The sequence below is a fragment of the Podarcis cretensis genome (genome assembly GCF_951804945.1).
Source record: "Podarcis cretensis genome assembly, chromosome: 14".
Taxonomy (NCBI): Eukaryota; Metazoa; Chordata; class Lepidosauria; order Squamata; family Lacertidae; genus Podarcis; species Podarcis cretensis.
Window position 1 is genome coordinate 14,016,260 of NC_137183.1, and position 21,318 is coordinate 14,037,577.

General features: G+C 42.9%; 1 protein-coding gene across 2 annotated transcripts in view; it reads left to right on the forward strand.

The window, feature by feature from the left end:
• SLC12A1 (solute carrier family 12 member 1) overlaps window positions 1–21,318 on the forward strand; it is an 82,339-nt gene that overhangs the window by 39,586 nt on the left and 21,435 nt on the right. For both annotated transcript variants that reach the window (XM_079953188.1, XM_079953187.1), the window contains 8 exons: window positions 466–617; window positions 3,872–3,979; window positions 5,367–5,490; window positions 10,470–10,571; window positions 13,305–13,460; window positions 16,927–17,026; window positions 17,109–17,220; window positions 20,636–20,776. In XM_079953188.1, coding sequence (XP_079809314.1) covers window positions 466–617; window positions 3,872–3,979; window positions 5,367–5,490; window positions 10,470–10,571; window positions 13,305–13,460; window positions 16,927–17,026; window positions 17,109–17,220; window positions 20,636–20,776 — 995 coding nt within the window. The remainder of the gene's footprint in view (window positions 1–465; window positions 618–3,871; window positions 3,980–5,366; window positions 5,491–10,469; window positions 10,572–13,304; window positions 13,461–16,926; window positions 17,027–17,108; window positions 17,221–20,635; window positions 20,777–21,318) is intronic.

Sequence of the window (21,318 nt, forward strand, 5' to 3'; positions counted from 1 at the left end):
GATACCTGGAGCCCATGATAGTTGCTTTGTGCAATTAGTGGCATGAGGGCAAGCTATCTGCACTATTTTAAAAATATAGCAGAACATGCTACATGATAGAACTTTCTATCATTCTCACAGTCTTCTGTCTCATAAGTCTACGATCCCCACTACCTTTCAGGTTCTGCAAATGCCACTTAAGGTTAAGTAAATCCATGTGGGTCAGGCACTGGGCATTTCCAAATTTCACACATGTCCTAGTTTGTTGAATGTACGCTGGGCTTGAGCACAAAACGTAGAGCAGTAATAACACTGCTTTAATGAATAGTGGCATTATTCGCAGTGATCAGAAGGAAACGGCGCCCTACCGCCCCAAGATGATAGAGGTGGGAAAGCATTAAGCAACTGAAGATGTACGCGGCACAGTGAAAGTATTCTCCCCCTGTCACAAGGAAGGGAAATAATAATATGCTGTTGTTTCCACAGCTGCTTGTGTCGTACGTGATGCTACAGGGAACGTCAATGATACAGTTGTATCCGGAATGAATTGCAATGGATCATCTGCTTGTGCCCTGGGCTATGATTTCTCCAGCTGTAAAACCCAGACATGTGATTATGGGCTGATGAATAATTTCCAGGTTCAAAAGAGCTCTAATTATGCAATTGGTATAATCATATGTGTGTTGTACAACCGAAAAAAGCTGCATACTAGATATGTAATAACACAAACGAACACAAGCGTAACCACACAGCAGAGTGCATTGTGTGGTTTTGCAATATCTCTGTTAACACCCCAGCTAAGATACATGACCTGAAATGGGAGCCAATCCATTCTGCTGTTGATGTGGCAATTAACATACCTGGACAGGGTTTTACATACCACCTTATCTAAAAGGTCAGGAAGCAGAACTGTAGCATATGAGAGCCAGGGTGGCAGAAATCCCCTCTTAGCCATGGAGCTCCCTGGGATGCCTTGGGCCAGTCATTATCTCTTAGCATAACTTACCTTGCAGGGTTGTTGGGAAAGTAAAATGGAGAGAGGACAGAACCACGTGTGCCACCTTGACCTCCTTGGAGCAAAGGTGGGATAGAAATGTACAGCTAGTAGTGGTATAAAATTATAAAGGTAAAGATAAAGGGACCCCTGACCATTAGGTCCAGTCGTGGCCGACTCAGGAGTTGCGGCGCTCATCTTGCTTTATTGGCCGAGGGAGCCGGCGTACAGCTTCCGGATCATGTGGCCAGCATGACTAAGCCTCTTCTGGCAAACCAGAGCAGCGCACGGAAACACCGTTTACCTTCCCACCAGAGTGGTACCTATTTATCTACTTGCACTTTGACGTGCTTTCGAACTGCTAGGTTGGCAGGAGCAGGGACCGAGCAACGGGAGCTCACCCTGTCGTGGGAATTCGAACTGCTGACCTTCTGATCGGCAAGTCCTAGGCTCTATGGTTTAACCCACAGTGCCACCCACATCAGAATCATATAATTGCAGAGTTGATGATAACAGCAGAATAGATAATAAAAGCCTAGATTGACAGATAGTCTGACCTGGCCTAAGACAGCTGCCTAGATTCCTTAGCAACGTTCAATATTGGATGGTTTGTAAAGGCTCTAATGATCATGGCCCAGGATGTTTCTAACTAGAACCAGAAAGGCTCATCCTCTCTGAGGCCTGGACTATGCATGAACAATCAGAATGTAGTGCAAAACCCAGACATGTGATTATGGGCTGGTGAATAATTTCAAAGTTCAAAAGAGTTCCAATTAGGCACCACCTAGAAAGAGCTTCACAACACAGCAACATGCATCTTCACTAAGAAGTAAACCTCACTTTTTCCAAATGGGGATCAGTTGCTTATAAGTGCGTTCAGGATTCCAGACTTACTGCATGGCTTCAGAAGGTGGTTGTAACTATCAGTAGGAGATGGCAGGGTGGGGCAAAGGCACTTACCTGACTTCCCAGCAGGGGAGTTGCTATTCCTTGCTGGGAAGGGGAAGGGGAGGGTTGGGGAGGGCATTGTGGTGCAAATGCACAGGCAGAAGACCAGATTGGCACCACTGGTGAGTTTGCACCACATTACCCTCCTCGCTGCCTTGCCCCTCCAGGTAAGCAGCAGCAGCAAATCAGATGAGCACCTTTGAGAGCCCGTGTGGTGTAGTGGTTAAGAGCGGTGGACTCGTAATCTGGTGAACCGGGTTCGCTTCCCCGCTCCTCCACATGCAGCTGCTGGGTGACCTTGGGCCAGTCACACTTCTCTGAAGTCTCTCAGCCCCACTCACCTCACAGAGTGTTTGTTGTGGGGGAGGAAGGGAAAGGAGAATGTTAGCCGCTTTGAGACTCCTTAAAGGGAGTGAAAGGCGGGATATTAAATCCAAACTCTTCTTCTTCTCTTCTTTGTTCCACCACAGATTGTATTAGATATGCACCCAAAGGAGTTCCAATTTGTACACAGAATCTCATGCTCCCCACAGCTTCTCAACTCACTGCAATTGGGGGGGGTGTAATTGTGCTTGTGTAAAAGGATGCCTGGGTTGCCATACTTAAGAAAGTAACAAGACACCCCAAAGGTTGTTGAACTTTTTTTAGGAAGACTCCAAAATAGTTGCCATTTTTTTTTTGGAAATGCCATAAAAATGCAATTTTTCAATTGACTTTCCTAAGACCTGCCACCTCACCTGAATTGAATGGGGGAAAGGCAAGGTTCCTCACAAGTTCAGGTTCCAAATAGAAGCAAAGCAGAGCAATGGACCTACTTGTGTAAATTACATTCTAAATGATGCAGAACACAAAGACAAGCCACTCCATGAACAATTGTGTGAACCTGGAAGCTCAATCTTTTAAACAATTTAAAATATATGTATTAGAAGCACACACTTAGTAATTCTTTACACCTCCATCAAATATTGGTCTAACCAAAGTTAAATTATCTATCTGCCATTTTGGTTCTCCAGTTAGTAGCGTGGCAAAGACAACCTGAAGAACTCTGCACCTTAAACAGGTACAGAACTGCTTCTGAAAAGTTGCTGATAGAAACTGTCCATTAATCTATTGGCACATGCCATCTTTCAATATCTGAAGAATAAAGTCTGGGTTTGATATTATTACAGGAAGGCTTCTTTCTAGAGGACATGGCGATCACTCACTCTTTAAAATGTAGCAGACTTGTTCCTTGGAACATCTCGTTCTTAATATGATGCTGTTTCTGAATGGCACCATTTGCAAAAGAGATAAAAATATTGCCTTTGGCTTCAGTGAGAGCAGGGCAGGCCTGAATTACAGAACAGTCCTCTCCATTACCAGGAAAATGGTTTTCTTGACAACAACAGTTAATTTGCTGTGCTGGGTACAGACTCATTGAGTTTTTAATGGGTGACTTAAAAGATAATAGAGAAGAGGTTGGAAAGGGTAGTACTAACATATAGGGAGGGACGCGGGTGGCGCTGTGGGTTAAACCACAGAGCCTAGGACTTGCTGATCAGAAGGTCGTCGTTCGAATCCCCGCGATGGGGTGAGCTCCTGTTGCTCGGTCCCTGCTCCTGCCAACCTAGCAGTTCAAAAGCACGTCAAAAGTGCAAGATAAATAGGTACCACTCCGGCGAGAAGGTAAACGGCGTTTCCGTGTACTGCTCTGGTTCACCAGAAGCGGCTTGGTCATGCTGGCCACATGACCCGGAAGCTGTATGCCGGCTCCCTTGGCCAATAAAGCGAGATGAGTGCAGCAACCCCAGAGTCGGCCACGACTGGACCTAATGGTCAGGGGTCCCTTTACCTTTTACCTTTAACATATATTACCATCAATATGGCAACAGGAAACATTGGGATGTTGTGCTTGAACCCTTGCTTACATGAGCTTCACGGCTTTCATGTGTGTTCCCCCCCCCCCAAAAGGTCATGAGCATGGTTTCAGGTTTTGGTCCTTTAATCACTGCCGGAATATTTTCTGCAACCCTGTCATCAGCCCTCACTTCGCTTGTTAGCGCGCCCAAGGTTTTCCAGGTAAGGCTAAAAGCACAGTCTCTCTTGTTGTTTGTTTTTGTGTAATCAGTTGGTCCACATGCATGAGAATGCCTTGCACAACTTTTTTTAAAAAAAATCTTCCTCCCCATATCCTTGGCTGCCACAACATTGAACTAGCTGGGTCTGATACACAGAGTTAGGGCAATGAATGGTTGCCATATGGCAGTTGTTGCGGGCTGAACAACTTGAACAGATGCTGTACCTATTCGATGGCCAGCCAAATCCAGGTTTACAATAAGGCACTCTTGCAAAAGATGTAGGCTTCCCACCCCACTGTGATGAAAGTGAGGGCCAATTCTTACATTACCAGAACAGTATGCTTTTGCCATTTCTACGTACCGTATTTTTCGCTCCATAAGACGCACCTACTTTTTAGAGGAGGAAAACAAGAAAAAAAATATTCTGAACAAAACAGTGGATGTATGATTTTTGTGGTTCATACTGTGGTCACAGACATGATATGTGATTTGAAAGTGAGTTTGGGGTACCCCAATGCAAAAATCCTGAGAATCCATGTGGATCCGTGCTTTGTAACCACGTTTTTGCACCATTGTGGCCCCACGAAACAGTGGATGCATGGTTTTTTTGGTGCAGGCTGTAGCCATGGACATGCTATGTGATCTGATGGTGAATTTGGGGTGACCCAGTGCAAAAATCCTGAGGATCCATGTGCTTTTACCTTCCCGCTCCCAGGCAGCCTCCTTTATCTCTAGAGTCCCTTATGTCCCTCCTGATCCCTTGCCGATCAGCTGCTCAGCAGCTTTGTTTCAACATCCCCTTCCCTCTTGTTTGCCTTAGTGCCTTTTCCTTAGCTGGAGCAGTATTTTGCTCCTCCCTTTCTTCTAATTTCTCTCCTCATTGTTTAATGTTCCTGTCTCCTCTCCTTGCAAGTTCGCTGTCTTCACCTTCCCCCTCCCAGGCAGCCTCCTTTATTGCTAGAGACCCTTATCTCCCCTCCCGGTCGCTTGCTGATCAGCTGCTCAGCGGCTTTGTTTCAACCTCTCCTTCCCACTTTCTAAAAAAAGAAAGAAAAAAGCACGATCTGCTTTTTGCCCCTGGGCAATTCGGCTCCAGGGACCACGCATTCGCTCCATAAGATGCACAGACATTTCCCCTTACTTTTTAGGAGTAAAAAAGTGTGTCTTATGGAGCAAAAAATACAGTAGTTGCATCCCATACCATGGTAATTTCTGAAACCAATTATGCTGGCTCCCAGGAAAGGGCAGTGCTGGAGTTAATGTGTCATTTATCCCTTCAACCCATCCCTGTGTTTTACATTTCACATTTGAAGTAACTTTTCTGTTGCATTCAACATACCCTCACACCCAATCCTACCTTTCTGAACTAAGTTCTGCTCTTTTGACAGGCTCTCTGCAAGGATAACATCTACCGAGCACTTCACTTCTTTGCCAAAGGATATGGCAAAAACAACGAGCCAATTAGAGGATACGTTCTGACGTTCATCATTGCCATGGCCTTTATTCTGATAGGTGCGTATATCACAAATAGCACTTTTTCACCAATAGCTCCCCCTGCCCTTTATCAACCCTAATGCTATTTCATATATATCTATATATATTCTTTATTGAGTTTTTAGTTTAATTAATTGTACAGATATTCCATTGTACAGATATTCCATAACCAAAATAATTCGACATCTGATATCTGATAATACTGTCACATTAATTCTTAAGTCTTAAAGTCTTAAATTCTTTGAATATGACTTCCCTCCACCTCATTGCGGCTCCTTACTTCTTCATTATCTTTATGACTATGTCCTTAAAGGTAAAGGTAAAGGTACCCCTGCCCGTACGGGCCAGTCTTGACAGACTCTGGGGTTGTGCGCCCATCTCACTTAAGAGGCCAGGGGCCAGCGCTGTCCGGAGACACTTCCGGGTCACGTGGCCAGCGTGACATCGCTGCTCTGGCGAGCCAGAGCCGCACACGGAAACGCCGTTTACCTTCCCGCTGGTAAGCGGTCCCTATTTATCTACTTGCACCCGGAGGTGCTTTCGAACTGCTAGGTTGGCAGGCGATGGGACCGAGCAGCGGGAGCGCACCCCGCCGCAGGGATTCGAACCGCCGACCTTTCGATCGCAAGCCCTAGGTGCTGAGGCTTTAACCCACAGCGCCACCTGCGTCCCACTGACTATGTCCTTATTTTCCTTTAAATCACTTATCTTACATAGTATACATTATATATCTGTTATCTTTATTGGCAAATTTTAATCGGAACACATTAAAGTTTTTGTTTGGGAACAATGTTTTCCCAAATACCTTCTGTAACAATGCCGCTCCCTTAAAAAAAAATTGTTTGATTGATTCCTGATTACCTCTGTCATTTTTGCTACTTCCAAGTATTCACATAGTTTAATTTGCCGTTCTTCCTTCGTAGGGATTTTCTCCCCCTTCCAATTTTTAGCAATCGGCATTCTCGCTGCTGTTGTTGCATATGAGAAAACCCTCCTCTTATCATTTGGAATGTCAATTGTCAAAATGCCTGGAAGAAAGGCTTCCATTCTTTTTCACAAATGTTGGTTTAAATATCCCCCCCCCCCAAAAAAAAAATAATTTGTTCACAACCCCACCACTAGAAAATGCTATTTCAACTGTTAGGCTAAACAAGCAAACAAACAGAATCACCACCTATTGCAAGGAAAGGTAAAGGTAAAGGGACCCCTGACCATTAGGTCCAGTCGTGGCCGACTCTGGGGTTGCAGCACTCATCTCACTTTATTGGCCGAGGGAGCCGGTGTACAGCTTCCGGGTGATGTGGCCAGCATGACTAAGCCGCTTCTGTCAAACCAGAGCAGCACACAGAAACGCCATTTACCTTCCCACTGGAGCTGTACCTATTTATCTACTTGCACTTTGAGGCGCCTTCGAACTGCTAGGTTGGCAGGAGCAGGGACTGAGCAACGGGAGCTCACCCCGTCGTGGGGATTCGAACTGCCAACCTTCTGATCAGCAAGTCCTAGGCTCTGTGGTTTAACCCACAGCGCCACCCGCGTCCCTGCGTTGCAAGGAAAAGGCATATGTAAAAAAAAGGAAGGGCATACATTTTTCATTGACATTGATTGCTAGCGCATATTCTGCTCAGAGCTTTAATCAAAGTCAGGAAAGCTGCTAAAGTCCTCTCTTAAGCCACGTTCACAACATACATTTAATGCACAACGATACCACTTTGAACATCTTAACGCCACATGCGAACACCTGACCACTTCAATCGGTGGAACTGTCTCTTCTACAGGTGCCACACCTGTTCCACACTTGTAAGAACTAGGTCATATCCTCCATCACCACTTTCTGACAAGCAAGTCCAAGCGCATCTTCCCCGGCTCTGTCCTTGGTTATCACCTACTGGTGATGTACCGGAGTTGCTTCAGGCAGCACAAAATAATCTTCTGCTGGTTTGTGAGCAGATATATCCTGTGCTTTTTTTCTGGGGGGAACGCCAGGGGATGCATACCCCTAAACATTTTGTGAATCTTTGTACTTTTGTCCATTTACTGTATTTATTTTTCCCGATTTGAACTATAAAATGGTGATTTTCTTGAGACAAAATGAGAGTATCCCTAAACATTTTTTGAGGGGAAAAGCACTGGATATATCCTAATGGAGAGACCAGTAAACATAATTGGGCTAGGGAAATGAGAACACAAAGACTCCATTGGAAATATACTGAAAAGTCACAGATCCATCTCATTTTAGATAAATAAGGCTTGCATAATAGAGCTTTAAAGGCCTAGGGTGCCTAACACAAGTAGGAATTCAGACAGCGGCAAAATCCCCATTATCCAACAGGAATAGCAGGCAAGCAGTCAGCTGAATAGAGTGAAACAAGTGAACCCAAGGAAGTTTTTTGTTCTCGTAAAGGTTTTGTTTGATGTCAAAGTCGCTCAGTATCTGCAGTTTCCTCAAGGAGCTCAATACCTTAAGAAATCAAGCGATTGCCCTTCAAGGCACTTTCCCCAATGTAGCATAAGTCACGTTTTTGAAAAACCTGTCTACACAAATCAAAGGCCTACTGTTCCAAACCATTAGCACAGCGAATTCAACTTGCCTTCATATCAGGTTCACAGTACTGATTCCTGGGAGATTTCAGCTGCAATCCTTCTCATTTGATCATAACCGATCCCAGCTTGTAATGTTTCATTTTGTACCTGGCTTCCTATTTTGAATACATGACGCTTTGTCACTGCACAAAAGAGGCTTTTTGATCTAGGTGCACACCATGTCGACTCTCTTCTAAGGAGAATCCTAACAAAACAAAACAAAAAAAGGCCTTGACAATCCTTGTGTATTTAGGAAATGCATTGTCATACCCTCCAACATTTCTCCGATGAAAATAGGGACGTCCCATTCTATAATGATGATTTTACTATTTATACCCCACACATCTTACTGGGTTGTCCCAGCCACTCTGGGCAGCTTCCAACTTACATAAAAACATAATAAAACATTAAGCATTAAAAAAACCCTTCCCTATACAGTCATACCTTGGTTCTCGAACGGAATCCGTTCCAGAAATCCGTTGGACTTCCAAAAACGTTCAAAAACCAAGGCGCGGCTTCTGATTGGCTGCAGGAGCTTCCTGCACTCAATCAGAAGCTGCAGTAGCTGTGTCAGACGTTTGGCTTCCAGAAAACATTCACAAACCAGAACACTCACTTCTGGATTTGTGGCATTTGGGAGCCAAAACATTCGACTTGCAAGGCGTCGAGAACCAAGGTTCAGGATTGCCTTCAGGATTGCCTTCAGACGGCCAGGAGTCAGATAACTCCATACCCTCCAACATTTCTCTAGTGAAAATAGGAACATCCTAAGGAAAAGTGGGGCATTCTGGGATCAAATCACAAACCGGAATGACTTCTCCAAAATCAGGGACGTCCCTAGAAAATAGGGGCATTTGGAGGGACTGCATTGGATGTAAAACTAACTCTGGTACAAAATACTTCTGTCCCAGATTCAGAGTTTAATCATGATTTATTCATGTTCCACCTTTTTTTTTTTAAATTCCCCGAAATAAAAATATATGTAAAATACACAATGTGTGTGTGTACACGCACATATGTACGCATTTACTGCTGTTAAATTTATTCATCAAATATTATTGTACACACACATATGTACGCATTTACTGCTGTTAAATTTATTCATCAAATATTATTGCTGTTAAATTCATCAAATATTATAATAATACAGTAGTTTCTAAACTGGTATGTAGTTCCTTTGCATGCTGCTGTGAAGCAACCTTCCTGAACATTTCTCAAGGGATATGCAGGAAACTGTGTGTGTGTAAGAAGACATTGAAGACACACCAGACATTACACTAATGCACTTTGTTTATTCAGTTATGTAGACTTGCCCAACCAAATGCATTCCAAATATTATTGGGCCGCAGCTTCCACCATCCCTTACCCTTGGCCATGCTGCCTGGGAGTCCAAAATGTCTGAAGGCCACCAATTAGGGAAAGCTGCAATAATGCACACCTTAAGGGAGAAAATTCTCAGCAAACAACCATTCCCATAGTGGTTTGGGTGAAGTCATGACAGTTAACATGGTCTAGGGTAGATACACCTTTAGTATAAGAAAAGAAAGTAATTTCCACAGCCAAGATACCTAGTGTCCTGGAATTTTTCCAAAGACGAAAAAGCAGATAATGTATGGAATTGTCCATTCTTTACACACCTTATCCCAAGAACGGGAAAACTGTGGCCCTTGAGAATGGGAAAACTGGGCTACAGCCCCAGTTAGCAGACTCCAGTATCTATTTTATATATATATAATCTTTATATTTGATTTTCAAAAAGAGAGAAAAAAAAAGGAAAATAAGAAAATGGACATACATAAAAAAGTACAAAATCCAAATATCGAGATTGCTCTTAATCTCCTAACTTCGCCCCATCCCATCCATGGGTCGTTTTGATTCTATTTTCAACTGCATATCAATACTTCTCCAATTTTTCATCTTCCTAAGTTATCTATACGTTCTGTCACATTACAAGTGTATTTTAAATACTGCTAATGTTTTGACCTGCTTACAATGATTTTGTATATACAGTGGTACCTCGGGTTAAGTACTTAATTCATTCCAGAGGTCTGTTCTTAACCTGAAACTGTTCTTAACCTGAAGGACCACTTTAGCTAATGGGGCCTCCTGCTGCTGCCGCGCCACCGGAGCACGATTTCTGTTCTCATCCTGAAGCAAAGTTCTTAACCCGAGGTACTATTTCTGGGTTAGTGGAGTTTGTAACCTGAAGCGTATGTAACCCGAGGTACCACTGTACATTATAAACATTTCCCATTCTTTTTAAAATTTCTTTTCTTCTTGATTCCTGAACTTCCCAGCTAATTTTGCCATTTCGGCATAGTCCATCAACTTGATAGACCCCCAATATCTAAAACTGACTCTCTTCAGATACCTGCACAGCTAACATCTAGTTTTTGATTCTTTTTCCCCTACAGCTGAGCTGAACACCATTGCTCCCATCATCTCCAACTTCTTCCTGGCTTCATATGCGCTTATCAATTTCTCTTGTTTCCATGCATCGTATGCAAAATCTCCAGGTTCGTGTTTCATTTTCTATTTTCTGCTCTATCTATCATGTATGTCGTATTTCAAACCATTGTGCTGTTAGGAGAAAGTGGTCCTGACAATAACATTATGATGGCAACTTATTGCCTGTATTGCACACTCTAGCCAATTTCCAAAATAATGTATAGAAGTCCCCAGTGTAGGCAAGTAACTTGAGTTTGTGGGAAGACAGCCCAGAATTCACTGTTGTGTTTATTTATTATTATTATTTGTGTATAAATTGCAACAATCACTTTCCTTCTTAAAAACCAGCTTTGCCCTACTACTGGCAGATTTGTATTGCATTTGCTGAAGACAAAATATTTCACTATTTTAGAAGAAAAACATTCCACTGTTTTATAGCCTAACCTGATATATTGTGAGATAAGCTTTAGTGGACATCTATTCAATTTATTTAGATTGATAGAAATGACTAAGAAGACAGAAAGGGAATACCGAGGTTGAACAACTTGTGGTCTACCAAGTGAAACACAGCCACACCAGCCCAAATTCCCCTCAGTTTATTATTTAACCATGCTCTTTGTCAAAGATGCTCAAACAAAATATCTTAAAAGAATAGAAATTAAAGTTTTGCATTCAAGACGTTACCCCACCAAATCCAGTTGAACGCAGTCAACAAAATTAGTTTAATAAACACTGGGAAGATTATCCTACAAGTTAATGAACGGCATCAGATGGGAGGCAACAAGTTATATAAACTTTTCTCACATGGTTTTTGGTACATCTCTAGAGGCCTGGAAAAGGCCTGAGAGGGAAACGGAAAAATGCGGGGGGGGGGGGGGGGCAGCGCAGGTTTTTTCCATTTTTTCCCAAAGCCTTTTTTTCCCCTTGAAAAATGGGGGGGGGGGGGGGAATGTGTGTGGAATATTCCAACTATATCAAACTGTTGTGTGTTTTCCCCCCCAATTTTTCTGAAAAAAAACAGCTTTGGGGGAAAACAGGGGGAAACCTGGGGTTTTTTTCCCAAATTTTCTGGTTTCTCTAATTCTATCCACACATGCCAAAACAAAATGTCCTCTTAATTTTTGTGAACTGAGACTTGAAAGCTGAAGAAAGAAAAAGGAAAAATGAGAGAAAGGGCTAGTGTTCTCTCTCTCTCTCTCTCTCTCTCTAGTTTAGAAGTCTAAATTCAAGTCTAGTAAAGATTGGAAGAGGTGTGGATTGTCACAGCCCACTGCAAATCAAAGAAAGGTGGAGTAAATTATCCAATCCGCAGGTGCAAGAAAAAGATTGAACTTTTAAGTTCAATACAATTGTTTTAAGTTTAATACATTATTACTTTATTTATTTAGCAAGATTTAAATGCCACTTAACTGGAAAAAACACACCAAGTGGTTTACCTAAAATGGTATAAAATAGTCATTAAAAATAGCAATAAAAGCAGACATCGAAAAGCAGTTGACATAAGAAAATTAATAAAACATAGATGGAATCTATTTTGTTTGGCAAGATATACATACCACTTAATAATAATTTTAAAAAACCTCTGACTTTATCTTCCATTAGTTGATTTTATCATTTTTTTTTACTATTAAGTTTTTAGTTGAGAAATTATCCATTAAAAAAAAATCAGTTAAATGTATATGCTTTGCATATTGCCAAATCTCAATATTGGTGCTTTTTTGACATACCACAATGCTATCCCATAATACCAGTTTAATAAATGGCAGCTACATATCATTTTTAGAAGGAAAGGCCATCACTCGGATTTTCTTTTTCAGTGGCTGTTATAATAGTGCTCCACCACAAAGGAAATAAATAATTGTGCCCTTTACTTGCATCCTCTCCTTGCCAATTCAGCAAAAGCCAGAGCTTACAGATCTGCTTCCCTTTTAGTCATAGACAAGCTGCAAATCGCCTGTTATACCACATGGAGACATTTATTTCAGCTGCAGAGAAACAAGCTCTCATCTTTCCAGCATGGGTGAAACCACAGTGGTGGCACAAATATATATCTTAACTCTGTTCCCATCAGTGCTCATGCTGCTGCCTGATCAGAGTACAGGTTTGAAAAGACAGGCTTCCCCTAATTATCTGCAGAGCGAAACAATTGCAGATTAGGCCCAGCCCGGCAAGAACCCCAGGACCAATTACTGTATATCCTCCGAATGCTATTGGTACAGTGGTACCTTGGTACTCGAATGGCTTGGCTCCCAAACAAATAGGCTTACAGTTGTACCTTGGTTCTTGAACAGTTTAGTTGTCGAACAAATTGGCTCCCGAATGCCAAAAACCTGGAAGTGAGTGTTCCAGTTTATGAATGTTTTACAGAAGCCGGACATCTGACGTGGCTACTGCAGCTTCCGATTGAGTGCAGGAAGCTCCTGCAGCCAATCAGATGCTGTGCCTTGGTTTTCAAACAGATTCGGGAGTCGAATGGACTCCCAGAATGGATTACGTTCAAGAACCAAGGTACCACTGTACTAGAGTGGATGACATCTCTAGGAACAACCTCAAATTATATTTCCTCCAACAGCTGCACATGTGTTCTGCTAGCAGTCCTTTCCATTGGCAAGTACAACAAACAAGACTTGAGCTTTTGCTATTTCACACTCTGCAGTAGCAACTTGGGGAGTTAGGGCATGTCCTCATGCAAACACAATACATAAATTTAATAAATAAATGAGACCATTAATCTCGTAGATACAGTTTCCATTTTCTTGGCCTTTCTTAATATTGACTTAGTCCATTTGTGATTTCTGCAGGTTGGAGACCTGCTTTCAGGTATTACAACATGTGGGTGTCCCTTTTCGGAGCAATTCTGTGTTGTGGAGTCATGTTTGTCATCAACTGGTGGGCAGCTGTCATCACGTACGCTGTCGAGCTCTTTCTTTATATTTACGTGACGTACAAGAAGCCAGGTAAGGCAGGGCAGAAAAATAAGAGAGATAATGCTTAAGAATGGAAGACGGGTGGATCTGGTCTGTAAAACTCAAGGATGATAAAGTCTTGTGTCAAAATGAGATCCCCATAAAGGGGGGAATCTTGTTTACTGTTGAAATGTTTCACAGCTACTGTTTTTGCTGTAAAAAATGTACTCTCTACTCCCTTCTTGAAATGGCCATAATTTCAAGATAATTATAAGCAGATATATAAAGGACTCCTGACCATTAGGTCCAGTCGTGACCAACTCTGGGGTTGCAGCGCTCATCTCACTTTATTGGCCAAGGGAGCCAGGGTACAGCTTCCGGGTCATGTGGCCAGCATGACTAAGCCGCTGCTGGCGAACCAGAGCAACATACGGAAATGCCGTTTACCTTCCCGCCGGAGCAGTACCTATTTATCTACTTGCACTTTGAGGTGCTTTTGAACTGCTAGGTTGGCAGGAGCAGGGACCAAGCAACAGGAGCTCACCCCGTCACGGGGATTCCAACCGCCGACCTTCTGATCGGCAAGTCCTAGGCTCTGTGGTTTAACCCACAGCGCCACCCGCGTCCCAAGCAGATATATACTTTAGATTATAAAAGGATGATACAACTTTAAATTTTCCCCTAATCTGCCTCCATTCTCCTGCTCTTCCTTACGTCCGTTTAATCCAGCCCCAGTAGAAACACACGCACACAAACATATATTCCTAAAAATACTTGGTAATATTATTTAGTCCTATTTCAGATTCCTAATCCTATTTGCCGGGTGGCTGCTGACACTTTTATCTGACACTTTCTGTCTCCTCAAGGAGACAGTTCATCAGCTTCTGAAAAACTGTGTCTTCAAACAAATGCGGCTTTTATGAACAGGACAGCCCAGCTCTTCCTTTGCAGAACAACACATCAGCTAAAACCACCTGTTCTCTTTGTGCCTAGAAGTCTTTGTGCTACATTTTCACAAAATGTACAGTACAAAAGCACTTATCCAAATGAACAAAGGGCAAAAAAAAAAAACCCTTCTGTCTGAATAAGTATGTATTTGCAAGATAAAAAATAGATGATGGTGGTTGCTTCTAATACTTCTTTTTCAGACCTGCGATAATTTCCACGAGTCTCTGTTTTCCTGTAAAAACAACATATTTCTAGCTATCATGGAAATACTACTGTCATGGGTCAGGGTCACACGAAACACGAAAAGCAAATGGAAAGCCATCACTACACACACACACACACACAAAACCACAAACATCCCCCCATTTCCTTTACAAGTGAAATTAGGTAGTTGAGTGCCTCACAGTCTGAAAGCAATATCAATCTGAGGCCACTCAAAAACAAGATTTTTCTGCATACTTATGGGACTCTCCTAGGTATTCAGAATTTATCTATCTGTATCTATATCTGTATTTAACCTGTATTTAACCTGTATAGCTATATCTATTACCTATGAGCTTCCAGGAGCTGCAGAATTTGGGGGGCAGTGATAAGAAAAGTCAGGACTAACATAGTTCATTGACTGAAGAACAAACTTCTGCATTCAATGCTAAAGCTAAGAATTTCTGATTGTGCTTCTTCCTTTTGTTCACCTTAGGGAAACAGGAGACATTCTCCTCCCCAATCACAGCTCGACTAAAATCCTGAATTCCTTCATTGTTTTTTATTGATGGCTCTTATTTCTGCCTCAGGTGGTAGGAGGGTCTAAAGACTCTGAAAATCAGGCAGTGTCGTGGAAGTCTTGGAGGACAGACCCAGTTAGGAAGCTAAAGAAGAACTTTATTGTCCCTATTTTTCTAATAAGAACACAGCAGGAAGAAGAAACACCCAACTCCACTAAGATGCAATTAATAACAGTGCCTCCTATTGACTAAATTATATAATGGCAGTATCAACGCAGGCAAACGACATGAATATAGCAATTAAATCTATGGATGAGGGTGGCTCTGCCATGCAATGTTTTTAAAAAAGGAACAGAAAATGCAGGATGAAAGAGTGAATTGGCTTGCTTGAGTCTATAAGTTCTTCTGCTGGCAGGTGAAGACTTTCTTGTTCCAATAAGCTTTTGGGAACTGACTGCTTTTAATGAAAGGGCTGCTGCTGTGCTGTTTTTATTATAATTATGGGTATGGTTTTTATAAATTTTCTATATGCATGTTGTAAGCAGCCTTAAGTCCTGCCAGGGTATACATAACTATATTATAATAATACTGTTTATAATATCCTGGAGGTGAACATGCTGTGAAGCTTTTTTTCCAGATAAATCACTCCTCATGCTATGCAACAGTAGGGTGCTTGGGTCTGGGACTGGCAGCCAACCCGTATCTTGAACCCACGGTACAGTAAAAGGTGGATGTTCTGTTCTTTGCCTCTGGGAGTCAAGGGGCAAGGCGACAAGGCAAGTTGGTTGCTGTAGCACCATGGAGAGCTCCTAGTGAGCTACCTTGACTACTTTGGGCATAAGGGTAGGATATAAATTTAGTAAAGGACCTGTCCTAAGTTTTATACCTTTTGGAGAATTAAAGGTAAAGGTAAAGGGACCCATGACTGTTAGGTCCAGTCACATACAACTCTGGGGTTCTGGCGCTCATCTCACTTTACTGGCTGAGGGAGCCGGTGTACAGCTTCCGGGTCATGTGAACCAGCATGACTAAGCCGCTTTCTGGCAAGCCAGAGCAGCGCACGGAAACGCCGTTTACCTTCCCGCCGGAGAGGTACCTATTTACCTACTTGCACTTTGATGTGCTTTCGAACTGCTAGGTTGGTAGGAGCAGGGACCGAGCAATGGGAGTTCACCCCGCCACGGGGATTCGAACCACCGACCTTCTGATTGGCAAGTCCTAGGCTCTGTGGTTTAGCCCACAGTGCTACCCGTGTCCCGGGTGAATTAGAGGCTCCTAAATGGCCAATCTCCTTCATTCAACGATTTCCTACTTGGCACACTCCCTCTGTTCTTGGACTAGCAGGGTACTATGTGACACATTAGGTGCCTCAGATCCTGGCTCTGGTTCTGTGGGCGCAGGTGCTATGGTATCAGGCTCAAAACAAGAAAGCCAAGATGGCTTCTTAGCTAGTGACATGGTAGCCTCAGTGTTCTGGTCACTGCTATTCCAATTCACTCTCTCCCCCTGTGTTTTCCTTAAGTACTGCATGGTTTCCAACCTATTCACACTTACCTGTAAATGTCAGTGGGAATTACTTCTGAGTAGTCAGGCACAGGCTTGTTCTTTAAAACCATTACTTGAACCACAGTAAACCACACCAAGTAGAAAGATCCGCTAGAAAGCAAATATATTCTCTTTTAAAAAAGTGTTCTGCTATTAGAAGTTTCTTTAACGTACTGTAAATGCACTGAATTTGTTCACCGTCCTACATACAAAACTCAAGCTCTTCCCATGGTTGTCAAGAAAGGATGGCTGGAAAAAAATGAATGATGATACAATATGAAATATTTTTTTATCCACAACAGATGTAAATTGGGGTTCATCATCACAGGCAGTATACTATATTAATGCCATTGACTCTGCATTGGAATTAACTACGGTGGATGATCATGTGAAAAACTTCAGGTAAGGTTTCTGCTGGATGTGAGTGGATGCTGAGTGGATGTATGTATCACCAAACTTAATGTACCTTTTTCCACCTTCACAGGCCGCAGTGCATAGTATTAACTGGAGAACCCATGACGAGACCAGCTTTGTTAGACATTGCACATTCATTCACAAAGAACAATGGTCTCTGCATCTGTTGTGAAGTATACACGGTAAGCTCAACCAAGGCGTGCTAAGGAGAGCTTTACAGAAAATGGCTGCCCCCATGAAGTCAACTTGAAATGGCAGCTGCTCTGTGTGGAAATTTAGGTCTTAATGAGAGGCTTGGGGACAGCATCTGCTCTGCACACAGAAGGTCCTAGCATCTCCAGGTAGGGCTGGGGATATCCTCTATCAAACCCTGGAGTTGCTGCCATTCTCATAGACAGTACAGTGGTACCTCTAGTTACGAACTTAGGTCCATTCTTAACCTGAAACCATTCTTAACCTGAGGTACCACTTTAGCTAACGGGGCCTCCTGCTGCCGCCTTGCCACTACCACGCAATTTCTGTTCTCATCCTGAGGTAAAGTTCTCAACTCGAGGTAACTCTTCCAGGTTAGCGGAGTTTGTAACCTGAAGCATTTGTAACCTGAGGCATTTGTAACTCGAGGTACCACTGTACTGAGCTAGATGGACCAATCATCTGACTAGTATAAGGCAGCTTCCTGTGTCCGTATGTTCGTGATGTGGGTTGCCCCCACACTGTCACAAAACATTACGTTGGTAGTTTGCAGAAGCACAGTCCCTGTCCCATTGCTGTGCATGAAGTGCTTTCTGTGTGGATAGTGTTGCCATATTTCAAAAATTGTTAAGTTTTTGGGGGGAGCAAACTTGCATTGTTGAGCTTTTGGGGAGCAACCTACCCCCAAAATAGTTATTTTAAGCTTTTTGAGCTGATTCCGCTGCTTTTTCCAATGCGTTGCCATACATTGCCGTACATCCGGGTTTTCCCTGACATTTTGCCGGTTCGGCAAAATCCCCCCCAACACCATTTTTACACCTGGATTTTCCTGACGTATGGCAAGCACCTGCCAACAAGGGTATGTCAAATAGCCTCCAGGTATATCTTTAATTTCCATTTCGTTTGTTGAAAATATTGCAATCTTACCTTCTTGACAAGGGCCTCACAAGGGAGCTTACATGACCAATGTCTGAGACAATATACAAAGCGAACAAACTATTTAACTAAATATAACCACGAACCACAAACAAAGCATATTTGAATGCTTCAGAAGAAGACCGCTCAACCCAGAGAGCCCCAAACGGGGTTAGTAAAGTCAAGATGGGCTTTATATGATGCGGGCTTAAATGCTCAATTTTCCTAATTTTAGAATACACTCTGGAATAAAGAAAAGGTCAATAGCCATCTGTTTTGAAGACTAGTGTGGTACATGTTGTTTTCAAAGATATTAGACTCAAGTTCAAATAGCAGGGCAGTATCAGCAGGCTTCATGAGATGCTCTTTTTCATGAGATTGTTCCTAAATAATTAAAACAGGGTAGGATTGTTGCACAGTCCAAAGCGGGAGCTAGATGCTCTTCCTCCACCCAGTTGACCTACACAGCTGAAGCCAATGGAAGTTTTATTGCTTATTCCAGTGGGGACACATAATTAGGATCTATAAGAGTTTCAGATCAGCAAGCGGGTTTTTTTGGGGGGGTTAATATATTTTTATTTCTACCAACATTTAACATAAGCATGCTGTGCTAGTGTAAGCATTTTAGCTGGTTTCTCCCTTCTTTAGAGATTTAATGCAAGCTTAGTTTCGTTGGCTAAATAAAAAAGTGACACGATGAACTTCTGAGATGTGTAACTGGGAAAAGGAGAGAGAGATGAAACAGGGGTATTCTGCAAGCAGGACTCTCATCATGCCCAGAAAGACGGCACAATTACATTTACTGTATTTTTCGCTCTATTGGACACACCGGACCATAGGAGGGGGAGAACAGGAAAAAAAATTTCTCCCCCTCTCTGCTCAGCGCCCCTTCGGCGAAGCGGCAGGAGAAACGGAGCCCCTTCCATTTCTCCTCCCACTTCGCTGAAGGGGCGCTGCGCAGAGAGGGAAAACTGTGCAGCGCCTCTCCAGCAAAGCGAAGCCTGGAAAGCAAGAGGGATTGGTGTGCACCGACCCCTCTCATTCTCCAGGCTTCAGGCGGCTATCCGCAAGCCTTTGGAGCGCAGCGGAAACTCCTGCTGCACTCCGAAGGCTTGCGGATAGCTGCCTGAAGCCTCCGGAGCGCAGCGGGAGTTCCCACTGCACTCCAGGGGCTTCAGGCGGCGTCAGCGAAAGCAACGCAAAGCCTCCGGAGCGCGGGGGGAGCTCTCCCTCTGTGCTTCGGAGGCTTCGCGTTGCTATCGCTGAAGCCAAGGAGCCTGCATCCGCTCCATAAGACGCACACACATTTCCCCTTAATTTTTGAAGGGGGAAAAGTGCGTCTTATAGAATGAAAAATACGGTACTTGGGTGTCTTAAAAAAAACACCAGCCCAATTCCCGTGTAAAGAATACTACTTACACTGTACCTGATAAAAGAATTTATAGTCAAAATCTATGTTGCAAACCAGTTATTCCAATGGCAAATTATCCAATTTGCCTTATTCTGAGCCCAGAATTTAAGAATGGAACTAACAGTCAAGGAACCTGGCATGTATTTAAGGCCCATTTCAAAAAGGTCACAGAGCTCCAAGTGGTGCTATTTGTAGGACTTCCCTGTCTTCCTTAGAAGGTGGAAAAAGCAATGCAACAGTCACCTGAAGCTTTTAGTCGTTAGCTGCAACTGGGCTTGATGAGCATATGTTTATCTTTTACAGAACAAGGCTGCTGGGAACTGACTTCGTTGTTGTTATTTATTTGATTTATATCCCATTTTTTCCTTGAAGGAGTTCAAGGTAGCATATATGCTTCTCCTCTTCCCCATGTTATCCTCACAACAACCCTGTGAGGTTGGTCAGGCTAAGAGAAAGTGACTGGCCCAAGTTCACCCAAGTTCATGGCTGAGAGGGGACTTGAACCCTGCTGTCCGAGTCCCTAGTCCAGCACTCGATGAATGGACATGTGAACTAGCTGTTGTGTTGACACTCACCACTTGGCACTCACCATTCCTAAAACAGGCTGCCATGCCCCCCCCCCAATACCAACTTGTGAACTTTACTGCATAAACACTATGTAAAAAAAAAAAATGGTTTGCCAATTGAAAACAATTATTTCCAGAATGTAGATCATTAGATTGTTAACGGTGTTAACCCCATGCTATTTCCTGCCCCTTGTCGAAGAACTACGGGGCCCACTTCTCAAATTATATTTTCATACTTATTTCTGTCAGCTCTGACTATACCTAAGTGGTGTTAACAGGCTTACCCCCTCCTTGAAATAGAAAATGAGTGATGTTGGCAGCAGGTTTCATTTCAAAAGGTTGAATCTCTGCAGAACCCTTGTGGAAATGTGTGTGTGTGTGTTTTTTATCCCCTTCCTTGACATTCTTTCCATCCTCCCCTCGCAGAGCAGATTCGGTTACTCCTTCAAAATCGCACTATTGTGTGATGCATAATACAAAGTCCTCTCCCTAATATATTATTGTGTCACGCAGGGCCCACGCAAGCTGTGCGTTACAGAGATGAACAGCGGCATGGCAACCAAGCAGGCCTGGCTGACAAAGAACAAAAGGAAAGCCTTTTATGCTGCAGTGGCAGCCGACAGCTTTAGAGATGGAGTCAAAAGTCTCCTCCAAGTAAGCTCTTTATTTGCACTGCACATGCAATGAGCATGACTTCAAAGCAGCCTCCGTTAGGTGAAGAATTTCTCTTTATTTGTGAAGAATGCTTGTGTAGATGTGGATAATGTCTTGTAAAGGCAGAGTGAATCCTGGAGGCCCCCCCCCCTCCTTCTCTCTCTTTCTCTCTGTATTATGGCTTACTTCAGAAATAATTCTGGGTCCAGGCTATGCAGCTATGAAAGAAACTAATCAATGCCATATTAAATAGCCCTGTAGTAAATGGAGATGCCTTAAGGATATTTCACAAACGCCTGAGACTACCCAAACAAGTTCTATTGCATTACATCTAATATTCTATGTGTTATAACATTATGCTGCAACTCATTTGTCATTTAGCAACAGTTTCTTTATCTTATCCACATTGTGTGGCAGATGTTTATACTGAGAAAAAGAACAAGTGAGGCCCCAACCTATATGGCAGTGGCTACAAACATAAACAATACCTTAAAGTTTTATCTGGAATGTAAGATCTGTGATGGTATCCAAGTCATTATTTG